Here is an 18,308-nt window from a genome sequence, read left to right as displayed (position 1 = left end):
TGTGATTTTTATCTAATGAGTCTGTGGGATAGATCCTGAGAGTACTGAGAGATAAGTGGTGTATGCATACATTTATGCATTTATTCTTTAGTTCAGGGACTTGTTCTTTGTATTGTTTTTGGTAGCACTTGCAAAAGAATAATATCACCTGAATAGAGATGTAGAGTGGCCTAAAAACAGAAACATCACCATATGAAAATGTTAAAACCCAAACAAGCAAAGCTGCACCTACAAACCAGAAACTTAACTCCCCCCTCTGAAGTCTCTTCTAACACTCTCAAATGCTTCAGAGCTACATAAGTTAAAACTGTATCACTGATTTTCTGGCAGTTAATGTTTTCAGATGCTGATATCAAATACGGCAGTATTTTTTAACTACAGACTATTAGAAATTAAATTGTTTTTAACTTTTAGAAGTGATAAATGTTTAATTTGCATATAGTGGTTAATAGAGCATAAAAATAAGATGTATTTTGAATATTATTTCTGTTTTCAAAGCTTTTGTCAGGAATAAGGTATTTTATATAGTGCAGCTTGAATTTTATTTTTTTCAGAAAATATAACAGTTTCAGTATGCAATTGCTTACTGCAGAGATCTCAAATTTCTACATATTTACAGTTTACATCGTGGCAGGGGCAGGAATAGGAGACCTTATATAAAATCTTGGCAAAACTTGCACAAATCATACATTTCTGTCAGACTAATCAAATTTGTTCGCTGTTGGTGTGCGTGATGGCATCAGTTTCACTATCTCGACTTTTTGATCAAAGTCAAGGTGCTGGGGGAGCTGGGTGGGAAGGAGCACCGCCTGCGCTGTTGTGCTGGCTCAGCCAAGGCTGTGAAGAAAACCAAGCGTGCTCCCAGCAGGCTTACAGCCTCTTTACGCGCTCCCAGTAGAAGTTTATAGGTACGCAAATCAAAAAAGGGTGCAGACCCCTGGCTGGCGTAGAGGGGCGTTCGTTTGGGGTCGGTGTTACAGCCTTTGCTACTGCTGGCAAATCACAAACTGCTCATTTCAGGGCGGCTCAGAAATAGCTGTGCTGAAATCCCCCGTACCACGGCACACGGGATGGGGACTGTCCTGCTAATGCCGGCTGCAGTTCGTGCCTCCTTGTCATCCGGGGCCGCTGACCTCCCAGCATCGCCCGCGGTCAGGGCTCGCAGGCCGTGAATGGCGCTTCTGTTCCACCTCCTCTGCCCTTCTCCAGGACGGGGCTGTCCGTGTCCTGCCATGAATTTACTGACTGCTCTCACGTCTCACAGGCTGTTAACTTCTGTGCTCAAACTGCGTTAAAACTTGTTTTAGCAGGCTTAAGTCATAGTCCTAATAAAAGCTAAGCAATCAAGCTGATATTGCCCCAGAATACTGATTTATCTATTCGAGTGTAGCCTTGTGTGCCCGTACAACATTTCAGTCTTGCCTTTCCTCTCCATCCCATTAGAAATAATAAATCAAGCGTTGCCGTATTCAAGGTAATCCCATGTTAAAGGAAGCACAGCAGTAGTATTGCTGTGCTTTGCTGTTTCTTAGGACTGTGCTGCAGCTCTTGCTGTCTTTGTTAATCTTGGATATCACAGATCTTTTTTTCAAACAAATCTGCCTGCTCCCTGTGTGTCCCAGCCCAGCTCTTCTCTCCCATAATGCCAACTTCAGCTGTGTTAACATCACCACCCCTGTTTTCATGTGCCTGGTTTTTTTTTTGTTGGCAGCATGGTCCTTATCACATACAGTGTAAAGGAACAGGAGATCTCCCAGGTCAGTGATTTGGGCTGGGGATGTGCTTCTTGAGACACGCTAACTCACGTAGAGGTGAGAACAGTCGTCTCAGATATACCAGGGAGTCCTGGAGAGTACTAAGAGAGGTATTTGATACAGGAAGTCAGATCCATTCTGTAGGATTTGCATAGCGATGAATAGGTTTAAATATCTGCATGGCACGAGAGCATTCTGTTTTGTTAGGTATTTTTGCAGACCTGTCTGCTGCCTTCTAAGAATAACAGAGAACTAAAGGGGAAGCAAATTAGGCTGGAGCAGGGTTAGGTTACAGTAGAGTAAAACAGAAATAATTGTAATCCAGGAACTGGGTAATAGGGCTGAAATTCAGTCTTCTAGTCTGTTACTATCTCCGCTACTTTGTTGTTGAAGAATAATCTGCCTTTCTATGCCTCCATTTACCACCCCCTGTTCATAAACTGGTCCCTATTTATTAATAAAGCACTTTGCTTTCTACAGCATTTGACATACAATCCAAATTTCCAGTATTACCAGAACGAAAACTTCCAACTTCCCATCAGCATATGAGAACTTTTTACAGGAAAATCGCAAAGTATTGCTCACGCACCTGGAGCATATGCAACATCTAAGTCAGAACACCTTTAAATTGTCTGCAGATCTGTTAATAAAAAAGCAACTGTATCATTAGAAAATCTTTCTCCACAGTAATACCTGCTTTCTATATTTTTTTTCCAGAGCGCAAGTAGTAGAGGCAGATGGAATTGAGGATAGGGTCTGAGCAAGTCAGATGCAGAAGAAATAGTTCCCTGTCTCCTGACTTGATTGGTTAATACAAATTTGGTTAAACAAATTTGTTCAACTAACAGTTGAACTGTATGGGAAAGAAAAAAACTGGGTGAAAAACACCCTATGGGTACAAAGCATTGTCCTATACCGGTCTTTTGTGCAGGTGAATTGTGCTCATGCGTTAAGGACTCCTCTGATTTTTCATCTTCGTTTCATGGCAGTGGTAATGGTGGGTTTGGTCTCTTTTGAGCATTTTTCCTAATTGGAATTTGGCATTACTGTGCTTGCAGCAGCAGGCTTTGGCCAGGCATCTTCTAGAGCAGCTGCTGCAGGGCTGCCCTTAGAAACTTAATTCTTCTTACAAAATGCTTGGATATAGCTGGCTAGTGCCTTCAAGGCCTTCATATTTAGGAATATTAAATTGAACTGCAAATGACAATATTCAAAATCCCAAGTACGTTAGAGAAGAACTTGATATTTTTTTCTCCCTGTCATTAATCCTTTGTTGTTCAGTAAACAATGTATTACCAAATATATCTATTTCTTGAGGATGCCATCTTCCCGCAAAGAAGTAGAATATAATGCCTAAAGAATTAGAAGGGAGTTCTAGGATGTGGGTTCAATTCACGGCTTTGTTGTGTGATCTAGGCCATCCCCTTTGCATCCCCAAGTTTTCATTCTGCAAGTCATAAATGAAAGAAAACCGTATTAACTCCTCTTTGAGATCAATATGAGGAGCCCTTTTTGTCAACTCAGGATGGCTGTGATAAGGATTTTTTTTGTCTGTTTGGAGCTCTGATGCAAATTTATAGTAGCTGTGATTACATGTAATTTACAGACCAAGGGCTTTTAGCTGAAGAAGACCTTGGGACTGAGCTTTCTGAGGTCTTCATACAGCTTGGATGTGTGGTCTGGACTGCGGTTCCTCTGGAGAGTATTTGCAGCTCTAAATCATGCTCCACTTCACCTAAGATTAGTGATGAGTGCTTGGTGATCTCCTCCAAGGGTGCAATGAAGACCATGTGCAGCACCAGGTGAAGTTCATGAAGTGCAAAGTGGAGAAAATTTCCGGTTTGCTTCATGGGACACGTAGGCCCTTACACGGCAGGACATAGAGATGATTAGTCTCCCTTCCTACCCACAGCAACACTGGGCTCATCTGATTGAGCATAGATTGTCAGCCAGTAAAAGCAAACAACGACAACAAAACCATTAAAGTCCTTGGTGGCTCCTTCTTGACCAGAGGAATATGGGGGAGAAGTCAGGTGGGAAGAGTCCCCAAGGGTCCCTTTCACTTGCTGGTGCTCGGTTCCCTTCGCCTTGATAAGGAAGAGAACCAAACTACCCCAGTTCCTGCCCTCCGGACAAAGTTTATGACTTTGAAAGTTGAGTATGTTTTGGCTGGTGTAAGTCGCTGCTGACTAGGGAAACTTTGTTATGATTATAGCAAAATACTCTGCACAGCTGCCTGTCATAGCTGTACAGGGGCTTGGGTAGCTCTATTCATTGCAGCTTCCTACTTGTCTGTTCCATTCACATTGATGTCCAAGTGATGGATTTCCAAGTGATGGAAAATCAATAGGGTTATTAATTTGTCTCTGACATTTTTTTGAACAGGTTCTCTTTGCATTAGCCTTCTTGAAAAGATGGATGACAAATGGTTTTTATTCCTAGGCCTCTGCTGTCAGGTTGATGAAAACTGAAAATGTTTCCTACCCCTCTCTTCATCCTCCCCACCCCTGCCCCATATTTCCTACTGCTGACTCTCCTACTCTGAAATTGTCCAGGAAGAGCTCTTCTGTTCTTGATTCATTAGAAGAGTTTAGGGCTGGGATGAAGGGAAATTATGGAGATATTTTGGCAGTAGAGGAGTTAGGCATTACTCTTGTTCAGGAGGGGGGAGTGCGTTGTTCTTGCTGCACTGATTGCTTTCATCAGAAGTATCAGCTTAAAAAAGATGACTTGGGTGTGTACTTGTGGAGATGATGCGAGTGGATTTTTAGTTGTTTTTTTTTTTCTGTCTTTTTAATATACTAGCCCATTGTTATTCTAGTTACCACCTTTGTACTCTGAAAATACTTGTGTGATTCTCTTCTTTTTTCATGTGCCCTGCTGAAAAAAGGGAAGTGAAAAATCAAAGGAAACTTCCAAAGCTTAGTAGCTTTTTTCGTACTGGGGGGGGCCAGGGAGAGAGAGAGAGAGTTGAAATGGTCTATTTACACTTTAATTCACTGGGCAGTGCCTGTGTTTTTCCCATTTGAAAAATAATTCTCTCTTACATTGGTGTTGGAAGAGCCTTGTAAGCAGGCAGAATTAACTAAAAATCCCCCTTCCAAGTGCTAACTGTTGTAGGATAGCTTTCCTGGGGATAGGTATTTGCAAAATGAAGCTGTGGTGGACTCTTGAAGGAAAATCAGGGAAGCTGAGTACTCAAAGTTGCTTTCAGATGTGAAATTAATAGAAAAGGAACAGAAGAGGCTTCTGTCCACTGCCCTGTGCCACCACCCTCATCCTTCCCAACCACGGTAAGAATCTCTTTATGTTTAAAGAGACAAACAGTGTTGAGATCAGTGTTTATTCAAGATCTACCTTGCCTGTACCTTTCCTTCTGGAAAGAGGTGTCCGTGAAAAGAAAGCATCACCACCCAAGACAATGAAAAGGAACTTTTATAATTTAAGTCTGAATCTGATGCAAAGTCTTTGGATAAATTTTGTTTCTGTCTATACATGTTTTCTCCCTTGGAAAACATCAGTTTGTTGTTACAAGCAGTCATCTCTGTGTTTCTGTACACAGGAAAGCACAAATCCAAACACTTGTTACTGTTTCATTTACTAACATTTTTATATGGAGCTTTTATTTAATATTAAACAAAAGGTTATAGAAGTTTTATTACTCAGTAATAAAATCGAGTCAATGAGTCAGTGAGTATCTCTTATCATCTAATGACCTAATATTTGCAGTAGATACTATATCAACTTTCTGTTAAAATATTAAAAATGGAAGAAAAAAATCATTAACTACCTTTTTGGGTAAAATGACAATCAATTCTGTTCTCATCTATATATATGCTTCTCAAGAAAAGCTATTTTTTAATCTCTGGGCTATATCCAGAGGTATTTAATAGGGAACATCAGATGCTTGGTCTCTCATTTGAAGCTCTTCTGATTTCAGATTTCATTGCTGGCCTTCTGCCAGTAACAGGGCTGGTACAGAGCATTACTGAATGCCAAGCCTGGAGTACAAACAAAGGAGGATCTGCTAAAAGTCCTTTTTTTTTTTTCTTGTTTGCTTTTATTATGTCAAAGATTAGGAAGAGGAAAACACAGACGTTGTCTGGGTCAAGCTGAACTGCAGCCCAGGGACAGCCCTTTCAAAATACTGCAGGGAAGCCTAAATATCCAACAGATTGTTGTCTGGGTTGCTGGAGTCTGCAGTTGGATACCAGTCTTTGGTAAATCCATCACAATAAAGTTCAGTTCTTTTGTTGGAATGACCAGAGAAGAGCTCAACAGTAAATGCTGAAAGGTTGTGATTTACTGAATAAAGTCCCTTGGCTTCAGTGTTTCTTCTTTCTTTCTGCAACTACTCTATTTTCAAGTTCATATTTCTAGTAGCTCAGCTGCTATCAAAATTCTTAGATGCAACCATTTCATGTTCATCGACAGATCTGTATTTCTGGTGGTGGAGCTATTCTGTGCCATGGGAAGAGTGCTACTACTCAGGCTAAATCAAGAGTTTTCTGGTCTGTTAAGCCATTTATTCAGAAAAATGTGGTGGCTGAGCGTGCAGCAGTTCCTAGTAAAGAATCAGTGTACAGAAGGTCTCATATATGCTACCATAATTATTCCTGTGAAGCTGACAAAATTTTTCGTATTGTAATCTCCTGTTGTGGGATGTAAGTGTTAAGGTTTCGATTTGATTTTCCTTTAAAGTGCTTTTCTGTGCATAGATACTGGAACTCTTTCTTTTGCATGTGCTGAAAGTGTTGGCAGCATGCATACCCAAGGGGAGGCCCTGCATTTGCCTTGGGGATCCTGCTGCAACTCAATGGTTCTGCTTTTGAATGCGGGGTTAATGCTTTGTGATGGAAATCCAAGCAACACACAATGCCATGAGAACAGATGCAGAGTTATAAGGACCTGAGTGCATTTAAATGCTTCTGTCCCTCAATCAGTGTTGCTCTTCAGGAGTTAACCACTAGCTGTGTCCAAGTGGAGATGCCCTATACAAATACATCAGCCTTGTTCTGCGCTGACAGACTTCTGTGCTTCAAAGAGCAGGTCATTTCTGGATTAGCTAAAATGAGAGCTGTGTAGCCAACCCCAGAACTCACTTCTGGTCCTGGTCCTTTACTTTACTCTGTTGATGCAGGTTTTTTATTGCCCTTTGCTGACAATCTCTGAGCTTTGTCATTCCTGTGCCCTGTGGCTGACTACCTTAGCCTATAAAAGAATATCTGAAGAATAGTTTGTGAAACATGTTTGATGCCAAGAAATTCTTTTTTTTTTTTTATAAAAAAAAAAAAGCTTGTATTCAGGCTCCTGTGTATGTTTGAAGGGGCTGTTGTCTTTCACTGTGAAGTTCTTTTCAACATGAGCAGGGCTTGTTAAAGTCCTCCAGGCTCTAAATGGCTTCTGAGAACCAGCCCCCACCTTCACGCTCTTCGGTTATTTTGTGTTTGCCTACCAGAGCTCTTTGGAGTCTCCTTAAGGCAGCAGGATCAGAAATCACTCACTGGAAAGCCAGCTACGATGCTTGCTGCTGTTGAAGCATTGCCTGGTGTAGAATTGCCTCAGGAGCACGCCTTCATTGCTGTTAAACTTCATTATGCTGTGTCAAACTTAGTGCTTGGATGATCTTATAATATGGTTTAGAGCTATTATCGTTATAAATAAAGCACCATGAAGTTCCCTACAGAACTCATTAAAAAACACTTGTACTTCTGGAAATACATAGAGTAACGTGAGCCAAAATAAGGTGGCATATACCTGAACACAGGACGGGGAGGATAGTCAATAATGCCGAGGCGAGCATCAGGAGGATTGGGGAAGCTGCACAAGGAACCAAGAGAGGGAAAAGTCGTTCCCTCCTTAGAGGGGAGTGAAGGGGATGGAGGCCAAAGCGAGGACAACTGTGTGTGTGAAGGGAACAATTAGTGTGTACAGAGGGGGCCAGGAGCTTAAATTCAGTGAGGAACCAGGACCGGCCAGGGCAGAGGGGCAGTCGCCGCAGTACAAAAGCAAGAGCTAGTACACCTGTCAGAAACACTGCAGGATGTTTGCTGTTAGATCCGTGCTGAGATCAGATTTCTGAGCTGTAGTTCGCTCACTCTGTTTGCTGTGTGCTTACACGGCCCCCCAGCACCATGTTGGCCGTCCTTCCCGTACCACCCCCTCCCTGTGCTCCTGAAGCTGCACGATGTGTGGTAGCTTCCAAGCTTTTCAGATGAGGCATAGAGGGGCTGAAGGAGCTGTGTAGATGTGTTGAGATACTCAAGTGAAATTTCATGATCAGCAAGTTTAAGCTAATGCCCTAATCACGGGATCAGCCCAGCCTCGCAAGGTGTCTTCTGCCTGCTGTGTGAAGGGCCTGCGTGCGCGGACACACGCGGGGCTCTGAGAGGCATTGGTAACAAGTTTTTCTCTCCAAAAAGCAAGTCTGTTCTGTATTTGGAAGCTGACTGACTGCTTTGCTTGAAAACTTGAAACTCTGGAAGTACTGGGGACAGGAGACTAATGAAAACTGTTCTTAGTGCTGATGACTTGAAATGAACCCAGCTTGTGCTCCGGGGAGCCAGAGGGGACATTTTGTCCAGGGGCGCTGCAAGGGTGAGGCAGCAGCTGGGCCTGACGTTTTTGGTGGCAGTCCCTGCGAAAGGCTCTGTCCCTCACCTTTCCCAGGTGGCAGCAAAGTTGAGCATACCTTTAGGGATATAAAATAATATATAATTCACTTTATATGTTCTGCAGGGGTTATTAACTCTGTCAGGCATGTATTGCAGCTAAAGTGTGCCTTGTGGGCCTGTAAAGGAAAGCTACTTGTGTGCTGTGGGTGATGCAGTGGGTTCACTAAACCACAGCACTGGATCCTCTTAACCTCAAGAGAATAATCCCTTTTTAGCAAGCCATCAGCCCAGACTGTGCAGTCAGCAGCAACCAGGTTTGCCAGTGCTGGGTGCCGGGGGAGAACTGCTTCCCCAGTTAGCGGCTGGAGGAAGATCACTTGCTGGGGACAGAGGACGCCACTCTTTTCTCTCCCATGTCGGTGCCTAGCAAAGTGCATCTCCTGTGGCCACCTCACCATACTCCTTAGTGTCTTTTGGAGTGCATTTTTTTTCTGTGAAGCAACCGACAAAAGGAAGTAGGTTTTCATGAAAGTGAGGTACTTGCAGGAGCATTTACCGTGCGTGTACATGAACAGATTTAAACAAACAAATGGAAATGTAAAGATGGCTTTGGGATGTTGGGTTAAACAAAGACAGATGCTGACTTCAGAAATGTCTGTCCTGTTTTGGATGGGATAAGATGGATTCTTGTTTATTCATTGACTTTATGGGGTCAAGTTCAGGCAAGGATGAAGGAGTGGAACTCAGCTTCTGTTCAGAGAAACAGAAGAAAGTTTTGTAGCCATGGGTGGGTTCGCAAGGGCGGTACCATCAGCTGTGTATACGTTCATGGCCAAGATGCAGCAGTGCAGTCATGACCTCAGGGAATGGGGAGCTGAGTTTGCAAGGAGGAGATCCATGGGAACGTTACTTTGCTTTGTGGTGAGGAGAGTATGAGCTTAGAAAAATGGCAAGATGGGTACTTTGAGACCTTAATGAAGACACAGTAAAACAGCAATCTTCTCAGCTCAGCCAAAAAAAAATCCAGCCTTTATCATTCAGCCCTTAACACAGCATTCATCACAGCTAGAGGACAGTAATAATAACAACATTAAAGAACACAGATGTAGTTCTGAGCTTAGCTCAGGCAGTTTTGATGTTCATGTGGAGTAATTCAAAGCAGGGCTGACCCCAAGATAGCAGCGTGTCATCCTTCTCCTAATTGCTCTTCTTTGCCCTGCTCACAGCTGTTATTGTAGCACTTTGCCACTGGCTCCCTTCTGAGTTGATGGGGTTGCAGTGCAGGTTTCACTGCTGATGGTGAGTCTACAGGAGGAATTTGCCGTCCTGGAAGAGTTAGCTGTCGTGTTTGTGTTTGTTTCAAGTGTCAGCGTCTAGACTGTCTGGTCACTTTCTGCATTGCCAATTTCTGTTTGCCTTCTCCAGCAGAGAAGCTGGACGTTGACTGGGGTTTTTAACTTTATTCTCTTCTCCATCTCAGTATTTTCCGCAGTCTTCAGCCAACCTAATACCTTTTTTTTTTTTCCTTTGTATTTGTTTTGCAGGAGTATATTGATGCTCATCCAGAAACCATTATCCTGGACCCTCTTCCGGCTATTCGGACACTTCTGGACCGATCCAAGTCTTATGAGCTCATTCGGCAAATAGAGGCGTACATGCAAGGTAGGCCAATTGCCTCCTCTCCCAGGAGGCTTTTATTGTGACTCGTAGGGAAGCAGCTGGCTTCTGGAGGTGGGCTATGAGGTGTCAAATAGTGGCTTTGGGCCTCTCACATTCTTTAGCTCCATGGGAGCACAAACACCGAAGCATTCCAGTGTCACAGGATTGCATTCTGGACTCCAATGCTCTTCTTTTTCAAAGTATGCGAAGGAGGTTTACATCCGGTTAAGAATATGATGTGGGTTTAACGGGCGGTATATTTACTACAGTGAGCAACCCCAGAAAGCTTCTGGAAAGCGTTCTTTCTGTGCATGCCGGTAAATTGAAGTAACTCGACAAGCTTAACAGCTTATCATAAGAATCCTTAGGCTTCACCAGAAGGCTTGAATTTTGGGGAGATTTATGGAAGAAAAAATATGTTTTGGAAAAGACTGAAAGAAATTAAATTGTAAGTAGAGCTAAGATATTTGAGAAAGGCTGGAAGATGGAAGCTTGCTCAAGTTAATTGCTAGGAAGAAACATAAACGCTTTTCTGTTGTTGGCTAGCTACCTGACACAGACTGTTGCCTGTAATTGGTATCATTAGAGTTGCCATCCCATATTTGGAGGCCATGGCTCTTAAACCTGAATAATGCTAGCGTCTTACCCTGTTAACTGTTAGGTTAAGTGAGTCTTTCACTCCCTTTCTACTTCTTCTATTGCCATTTTCTTGCAACATTTCTTGGCTTTTTTGTTCAGTTTTAGAGCAGCTCTTGAAGCAACTGTTTCATACATTAGATGACTATAATTTAGGGAAATTGCATTTCTGATCTATGTTCTAATGTGGTGTTACTGCAATTGCCATTACAATTGTGTTAGCACTATTTCGTGGGCTCCTAAGAAGTTCATCGATTTGTATTTTTATAATTGTGGGTTTTATTAGATGTATTGTTTGCATCTGACCTGTCTGGCCCCATAAGTAGTGACTTTGTGAGCCTCTCAAGTATTTAAACGTATGACCAATAATTGCAGCACTCTCCCATGTGCTTTGGAATCTCTTTACAAGAAAAAGTGCAGTTAGTTTAAAAGGACTTCTTTTCTGGAGTGGTTATTGCTGTGTGTGAGTGGGCAACAGGTTCTAAGGGAAACCTGTGCTCTGAGGAAGGGATTGGTTTTTGTTCTAGTAGCAGGGAGATTCAGGATGGGTTTGTTTGTTTTTCCTTAAATTGTTATTGATATTGTTGATGTTGTATCTCTGGGAACATTATACTCAGGAGCGCATCCAGTGTTTCCAAGGACGTTGAATTGCACATATCTTGGCCTTTTCTGGTCAAACTGGTGAGAAAAAAGAGTAAATTTTTCTTCCTTAGGGAAGAGTTAAAGTGTCAGTTAAAATTGACATGTTAAAGAGAAGCTGTTAGTAAAATTTAGGAATGAAGTAGAAAAAGGCACCACCTGTTTTCACTGGCTGCTTTAGTATTAGGTGACCATATCTACACCCATCCCAAGTCCCCCAGCTACATCTCAGCTTATTTTTTTCTCATCATCAGAAATATTACAGCAGAGACCTTGAACCAACTTTGTCCTTAGGAGGGGAAACCTCAAGAGAGATGAGTAATTGGCTGACTTCTCGCTCTGGTCCAAGTAGACCAGCCTCTGTATTCCCACATGTAATCATCTGCGGTGAGAAATTCAGGAGACCAAAAAAAGCTGCATCCCTCTAGACAGTGTGGTGGTTTTTTTCCCCTCCTTGTTTTCACCTGCTAAACTGTGTTTTCTGCTCTGCAGCTGTCATGTCATATCCCCAGGCAATGAGCACTTAGAGAGCTCAAACAAGAAGTAATACATCTGTAAATAGTGTAAGGTCTTAAGAGTTGCATCTTTTTTTGTTCTGGAATTTCAGAAGGAATTCACTACCAAGAATAATATCCTAGTATGTAGCTGCAAGGAGAGAGCCTGTTTTACCACAGGATACAAACGTGACGTGGTGGGCTAAGCTCAGTGCAAGAGATTCTCTCTTCCAAAGGAATATCATAAACTCTGGAGGGTTCAATACGTGTGTAAGGAGGAACATTCTGCTTTTGAAAACCTTTATATTTCAGTGTTCCATTTATAGGGCAGTTTTGGATTCAGGCAATCCTAACCTCTAATTGAATTACGTTGTAAAGTGACTATAAACAAAGTAAAGTCTTCTTTTATGATCTTCAGTTTGCATTTCATTTCAAGCCTGTACACTGTAAAAGAACTGTATAATTGAAGATTCACGCCAGTTGGATTGAAGGGAGGAGGGACACGTGTTCTGCTCACTCCATTTTGTACAATGCTGAATCCTCCTCTGTGTTGCCTGCATCATTGGAAACATCGGATGTTGCTGAGGTGACCATGTTCTGCAGCAGTAGGGCACAGTGTTATACCAACAGCTTGGCTTTGAATGAAATTATCTTTCAGATATCCAAGTTTATGCCTCTAAACAGTGAATTCTCCATACGGCCCGAAAAAGGGAATCACTCTATGAAGTGTCTAAAACTGGCCACTTGGACATTGTTAGGCTTTCTGAAAGTCCTGTCCATACTCTTTATGGAGTCAAATATCTGGATAATAAGCATTTTGATCCAGCCTCACAAGAACGGGTTGGAAAGATGTTTCGTAGCCCAAGCTTTCTCTCTGCTCTTGCAGTCTGTAGCCCTTAAATGAACAGTGAGGAGAACTGCAAGTAGGCAAGAGCTGTACATGCAGTTTGGTGCAAAGCATGGAGCTGAACCTGAACTTTCCAGGTCCTGGGTTGGCACTGTAACCACTCTTTCCACTGACACTTGTGGAAATACAGGGTTCACAGAACTGCAGGCTGGAAGGGGTCCCTGGAGATCATCTAGTCCCCCCAGTGCTCAAAGCAGGACCGTGTCCAGCTGGGCTTTGTATATCTCCATGGAAGGAGGCTGCACGACCACTCCGGGCAACCTGCTCCAGGATTCACCTTGACCCCAGCGTTTAACAGGGTAGGATGTAGCTAACAGTGGGTGAGGTGACTTCCAGAGATCCTTTGTTTTTTTCAGTTCGGGTAGTGATATCTCCCTTGGAAGGAAGTGGGACTCTCGTCTAAAAATATATATGTGTATATATGAAAAGCTGTTTTAGCATTGATTTTCATGGATTTTTTTTTTTTTGGAAGAAATAGTCCAATCAGGGTTGTGACTTCCTCTTTTTCCTGTACTCTGTTATTTTGAGTGCAAGCTCAAACAGACCTAGTCATTCTGAAACCTTCACTTCTAAGTCATTTGAAAAAAGACTTCAAAAATAAAGTTTGCATTCCCTGCTTGTGTCCTACATAGCTGGCAGGTCTATCTTGAAATAAATCACTGAAAAGATTTTTTTGGTGTGGCAGTTGAGTTCTCTTGGCAGCTGTATGGCTTTGCTTACTTATCAGTGAAGAATGACTTGTGATACAGAAGTATTCTAGATCAGCTTCTGTAACGTTTAGTGAAAGATTAGGAGCATTGTTTAACGAATTTCATTTTTGCAGGTTACTGTATGGTTGGAGCTGGGTCAGCCTTTTTGAAGCTTCAACCTCATGAAAAATAACTAAATTCTCAGAAGCTGTCTTGAAAAGCTGTGATCTTACAACCTCGGAGTTCAAGATCTGACTTTTTAAATTATGCTTAAGATGGTTACAGATAATCACTGTGAGTAGGCTTGGGAATATAGCCTTTTTATTTTAAAGATTAAAGACTTTTAAATGTAATAGTAATAATCTAAACTGAAGGAATTAAAATCAAAACTGATCAACTTGCTACGCACTAGGTGCTCTGTCTAGTTAATGCTTGCATACAAAACTCAGTTTCCTTTTCTGTCGCCCGTACGTGACTTACAGTTTCTTCAGTGGTGTTTGAGCTTCAGATACTGCAGACCCTGGAGTTCATTTCTATAAATATTTTCACCTGTTTGTTTTTTTTAATGGTTTTAAGAGTTCTTATATGAACCTAGTTGTGGCTCCTGAATTCCTCTCTCTCCTAATGATCTTTTTTGAAATAGGGGAATTATTCCCTGAGGACAGTGGAACAATACAAAACCATTTAGCTGTGATATTTTCATCGCAGTGCGTAATTGAAATCATTTGTTTGATTGTTTACTATTACATGAGATGCTATTGCTCTGTGTGCTCCTTTCTGATTTTTGGCAATATTAAGGAACAGAGCACTGCACCATTCGCTTTTCCCTGAACTTCTTTTTATTAGATTCTGAGTCTCTGTCTTAGAAATACCTCTTGAACAACTGCATGTATCTTTTGTGCCTGGGAGAGTGGCTCAGCATGATGTAATGGGTAAGGCACTTGATCTGTGACTGGGTTTTCTGCTTGGTGCTGGTTTTGACTTGCTTCATGACCTCAGGCACAGCACGCCACCCTTGTGCATCTCTTTCTTCTCCTGACACTTGTCTGCCTGTCTCTTCCCTATAGATGCCACGTTTTTCCAGGCAGGAACCTCTTTTCCAAATATACGTACACTGCCTCTGATGTCGAGCAATGTGTGTGGGCAGTGTTTTTATCAGAAATCATAGGTCTATTGTTGAGTAGAAACCTGGGTTCTTACAATTCAACAGCAAAGAAAGTAGTTCGACTTTATTTTTTGTAAGTTATGGAGGATGTACATATCTGGAGTGGGGCATACTCAGAACTTCCCAAAATGAGGCCACCCAGTTAAAGTGCCTGAAAATAGCTGTATATACATAGCTATACATCCACCTTTTGAAGCTGTGGTCACTGCAGTGTGTGGCCTACTTTAGTTAGCAGGTTTGGTCAGAGGGGAGGGAGAAGAATGTTCACATAGGTCAACTTTAGGCACCTCTATCTACATTTGAAGCTCATATTAAAATGAAAAGAAAAATCTGTTTTAATTTAAAGGCCCTAAATCATCCACCTCTGGCTCACTTGTTTATGTAAGAACGTATCACTAAAACATCCGAGTTAGAAGGCTGTGTGTTAGTGCAATAGCCACACCAAGTTTTGGATGCAGAAGTCGTCTTCGTTAATTACATGTTCTCTTCCCTCCAGGAGCACATACAAACAGATGTCTTATTACCTCGCTCCAAGTGTGGTGCATCTTCGCTCGCTGCATTTTAATTTCTGTCTGAAAACTAGTGTACAAGCATTGAGGGAAGTAACTGGAGTGTAATCAAAATTCTCTGCAACTGGAAGGATCTTGTCCAAAGAGCATCAGCACGCAGCAATGTTGCATGTGGTAGTGCGGTGTGCTCTGGCTGCCAGCACCTTTGTACATCTCAGCCCCACTGTGCCAAACTGCAAAAACTCCGGGACTTCTGACCCAAAGAGGTGTCACCTGGCATCTTGCTCATAAAAGCTCCTTCGTTCCCGTAGGAGCAAATTGACAGAGGCAAGGGCAACTTGGTATTACAATAGAGAATGCCAGGCTTTGAAATTCAAAGCAGACAGCTGCTTCCAAAGGACTAATCCTGTCCTCAGAGAGGTAGCAGGAAAAGAAAGAAGGAAGCCACAATGGGAACCTGGAATCTCCTCTTTTGTACTGTTTCTTGCTCTTGTCAAGAATGCTGAAAGCTATCCATTTCATAAACAGAAAATAGGAATATACTCTCCTTTCCCCTCTTACCCTTCTTCCCCTTTCCCAGAATTTATCATTTTGAGCTGTTGGAGAAGGTAGGGGGAACCAGAGAGCTGGAGGGGGCGATGTGGAAATGAAGACTTGCTCATGGTCCTAGTTCTCCCAACCAGGAGTGGTAGTCTGCTGGCTTGGTACTTCTGGCCTGCTAAGATACATGAGCTTGACATTGTTCAAGGAGATCCTGCAGTCCAACACAGACACAAAACCCAGAGAAGAAAATACAAAGCATTTTAATGGTGTTGGCTCATAGCGTGTCAGAACTCCCTGAACCAACAAACAGTCGTCTTCTATCCCAGTAGTTTTGATGGTCAGTCACTAAGCTTTCCAGATAAGCCTGTCTGTGAAGTTCAGATGTTATTTTTGGGTGCAGTTAGGTTTACTCTTTAAATCTTGTGTGCCTTTTCTGGCCAGATATGTGGATTCTGCTTCCCACTTTCAGTCTCCTTTGCTTATCAGCATCTAGAAAGAAACAAAGCTGGCCCTTTTATCTGCTTATTGCATGCTAGTGTTGGTGACTTTCGGTTTACACCCATGTGCATCATTTCAAAGCATGTGTGTACTCAATAAAGCTGAAAACATGGAGAAGCTTATAGCAGTTTAAGCAAGACCTTTATGAATTTTGTGACTGGAGTTTGGATGAACCAGAAGAAAGGCTGAATCAGCTTTTATGGGGTAAAATCACTGCACGCCATTGTCATGTGGCTTTTCTAAGACACCTTCAGTTTCTGTTTTAAGAACAGAACATTGATCAATTCTTGAAGGTTATTCTTTCTCTAGAATGTGGAAAGGAGGAGCGAGGATTCTTCTTGTCATTCCTGTTTGGGGTACTCTTCTTACAGTATAGGTTGGAAAGTGCTGATTTTTTTTTTCCTGATGTGTAAGCACTGTGTATGAGGTGGAAATGGAGATATCCAAATGCATCCATAGGCAGGCATGTCTGTATGGGGGCAGTCAGCTCTTCTGGAATGTCCCTGATCATGGTTCAGGTCACTGTAGTGCTTCTATATAAAGGAAACAAACCACTGATTCTGCAGGATACAGCTTAGATCAATGAAAATGGAAAGGTAGGACACTGAGAAGAAGGTGTGGTAGTGTTACAGGTATACGCTGTATCCTGTTGTAGCCTGTTTGGTGGGCAAGAGGTACTTAGAGCATGTTTCAGAACTAGTGGGATTTGTAGTGAAATACCCAACTTGTTCAACTTGTTAAACTCTGCACGCTGGGAGTGAACCACTGCTTGTTAAATCAGGGTAAAATAATCAGTGGTAGAAATTGTGCCTGTCCCACGTGGCGCTGTTTGGCCTTGTTGCTGTGGTTGCCTTCAGGCCTTCTGGTCTTTAGAGCCCTTCAAAGTTGTCAAGTGAAGTTTGGATAGGTGGATACTACAGTTAGCACATGGAAATTACTTTCAAGAAAAAAAGTGACTGCTTTGAGAGCCGACAAAGTAAACTGAAACATCACAAAGCGCAGGACAAAGACCAAAGACAGCGAGAGAAAGAAACAGGCTGCTTTCGATGTGGTGAGCCAAACATCCCATACCAGTGGTGTTCCAGAACATTTAGTAATCAGTCTGGAAAAGGCGAATGAACCGCCTCTTGAGGTGGCAATTTTTTTTTTTTTCAGATAAATCCAAATTGCTTAGTTTTTTCCAAGCTATGGGGGACAGGAATATCAGGTGGGTCTAACCAAAGTAAGTTAAGAGTCAGCGTGATGATAGATCAAGTTTATTGCAGTCTCTTGGGCCCATAAAGAAATAATATGAACAGTCATGCATTGTTAACTTCTAAATTGACTCACTGCTCAGGAAAGACCTCGGCGTCACAGTGGACAGCTCACTGGAAACTTCTGCCCCCTCTGCCTCAATAGTCAAAAGAGAACATGCCAACAGAACCAAACAAAAAGATTATGGTGGCCAAAAATAGCGTAGAAGATACTGAGCATACAGTTATGGAAATAACGTGCTTTCTCTCCCCAGAAGACTGTTTTCAGTTCTGCTTTCCTGAATTTAAAAAAACGTGTTAGAAATGAAAGAAGTGTTGGAGAAAAGAGACGTGGTCAGGGCCAAGAGACAACCATGCAAGGGGAAAGTGAGATAAAGCTGGGGCTGTCAGAGGTGGAACAGAACCTGAGCAAACAAAATATGAATAAATGGAAAAGGCCAAATGCTCTCCTTTTTCCTACCAGGTCAGAGTGGGGTTCCAATAGGGTTCCACAGAATATCTGTGCAATTTCCATAAAACATCATCTAAGAGAATAGCTGGATTGACAAAGATAGGAAATGTTCACAGCTGAGTTTTGAAAGTTTACAAATAGTCGTGTTTTGAGGTGTATGGCAATGACAGGTGGATGTTAGGAAGAAACTTGATTTATGAACTCTGAACTCCATAACTTGGGCTTTTTTCAGATACAATGTGTACACAAGTTCCTCTGGTCCGAAGTCCACTGCTGAGTCGCAGAAGTTGAGATCACACTGTCTCAGCTGATCTGTGGTCCCACGTGGTTTGATAATCCCCATCTTCTGGTTCTCACCTCCCATGAAACAGGAATGCCTGAAACCACGGTGGTGATTTAAAACATTTCTTAGTTTGACATACATTTTAAACCTGGTACAAGTAGTAATATTTTGGCACTCTTACCATATTGTGAATAAAGTCTTGGGACTTTATATT

The 18,308-nt window shown here is 42.2% G+C and overlaps 1 protein-coding gene across 2 annotated transcripts in view; it reads left to right on the top strand.

The window, feature by feature from the left end:
• The window catches only part of ITPK1 (inositol-tetrakisphosphate 1-kinase), a 143,084-nt gene that overhangs the window by 70,438 nt on the left and 54,338 nt on the right, over positions 1-18,308 (top strand). For both annotated transcript variants that reach the window (XM_035539324.2, XM_035539323.2), the window contains exon 5: positions 9,913-10,030. In XM_035539324.2, the coding sequence (XP_035395217.1) occupies positions 9,913-10,030 (118 nt within the window). The remainder of the gene's footprint in view (positions 1-9,912; positions 10,031-18,308) is intronic.

Source organism: Cygnus atratus, chromosome 5 (genome assembly GCF_013377495.2).
Source record: "Cygnus atratus isolate AKBS03 ecotype Queensland, Australia chromosome 5, CAtr_DNAZoo_HiC_assembly, whole genome shotgun sequence".
Taxonomy (NCBI): domain Eukaryota; kingdom Metazoa; phylum Chordata; class Aves; order Anseriformes; family Anatidae; genus Cygnus; species Cygnus atratus.
This window is presented reverse-complemented; position numbering and strand designations above follow the sequence as displayed.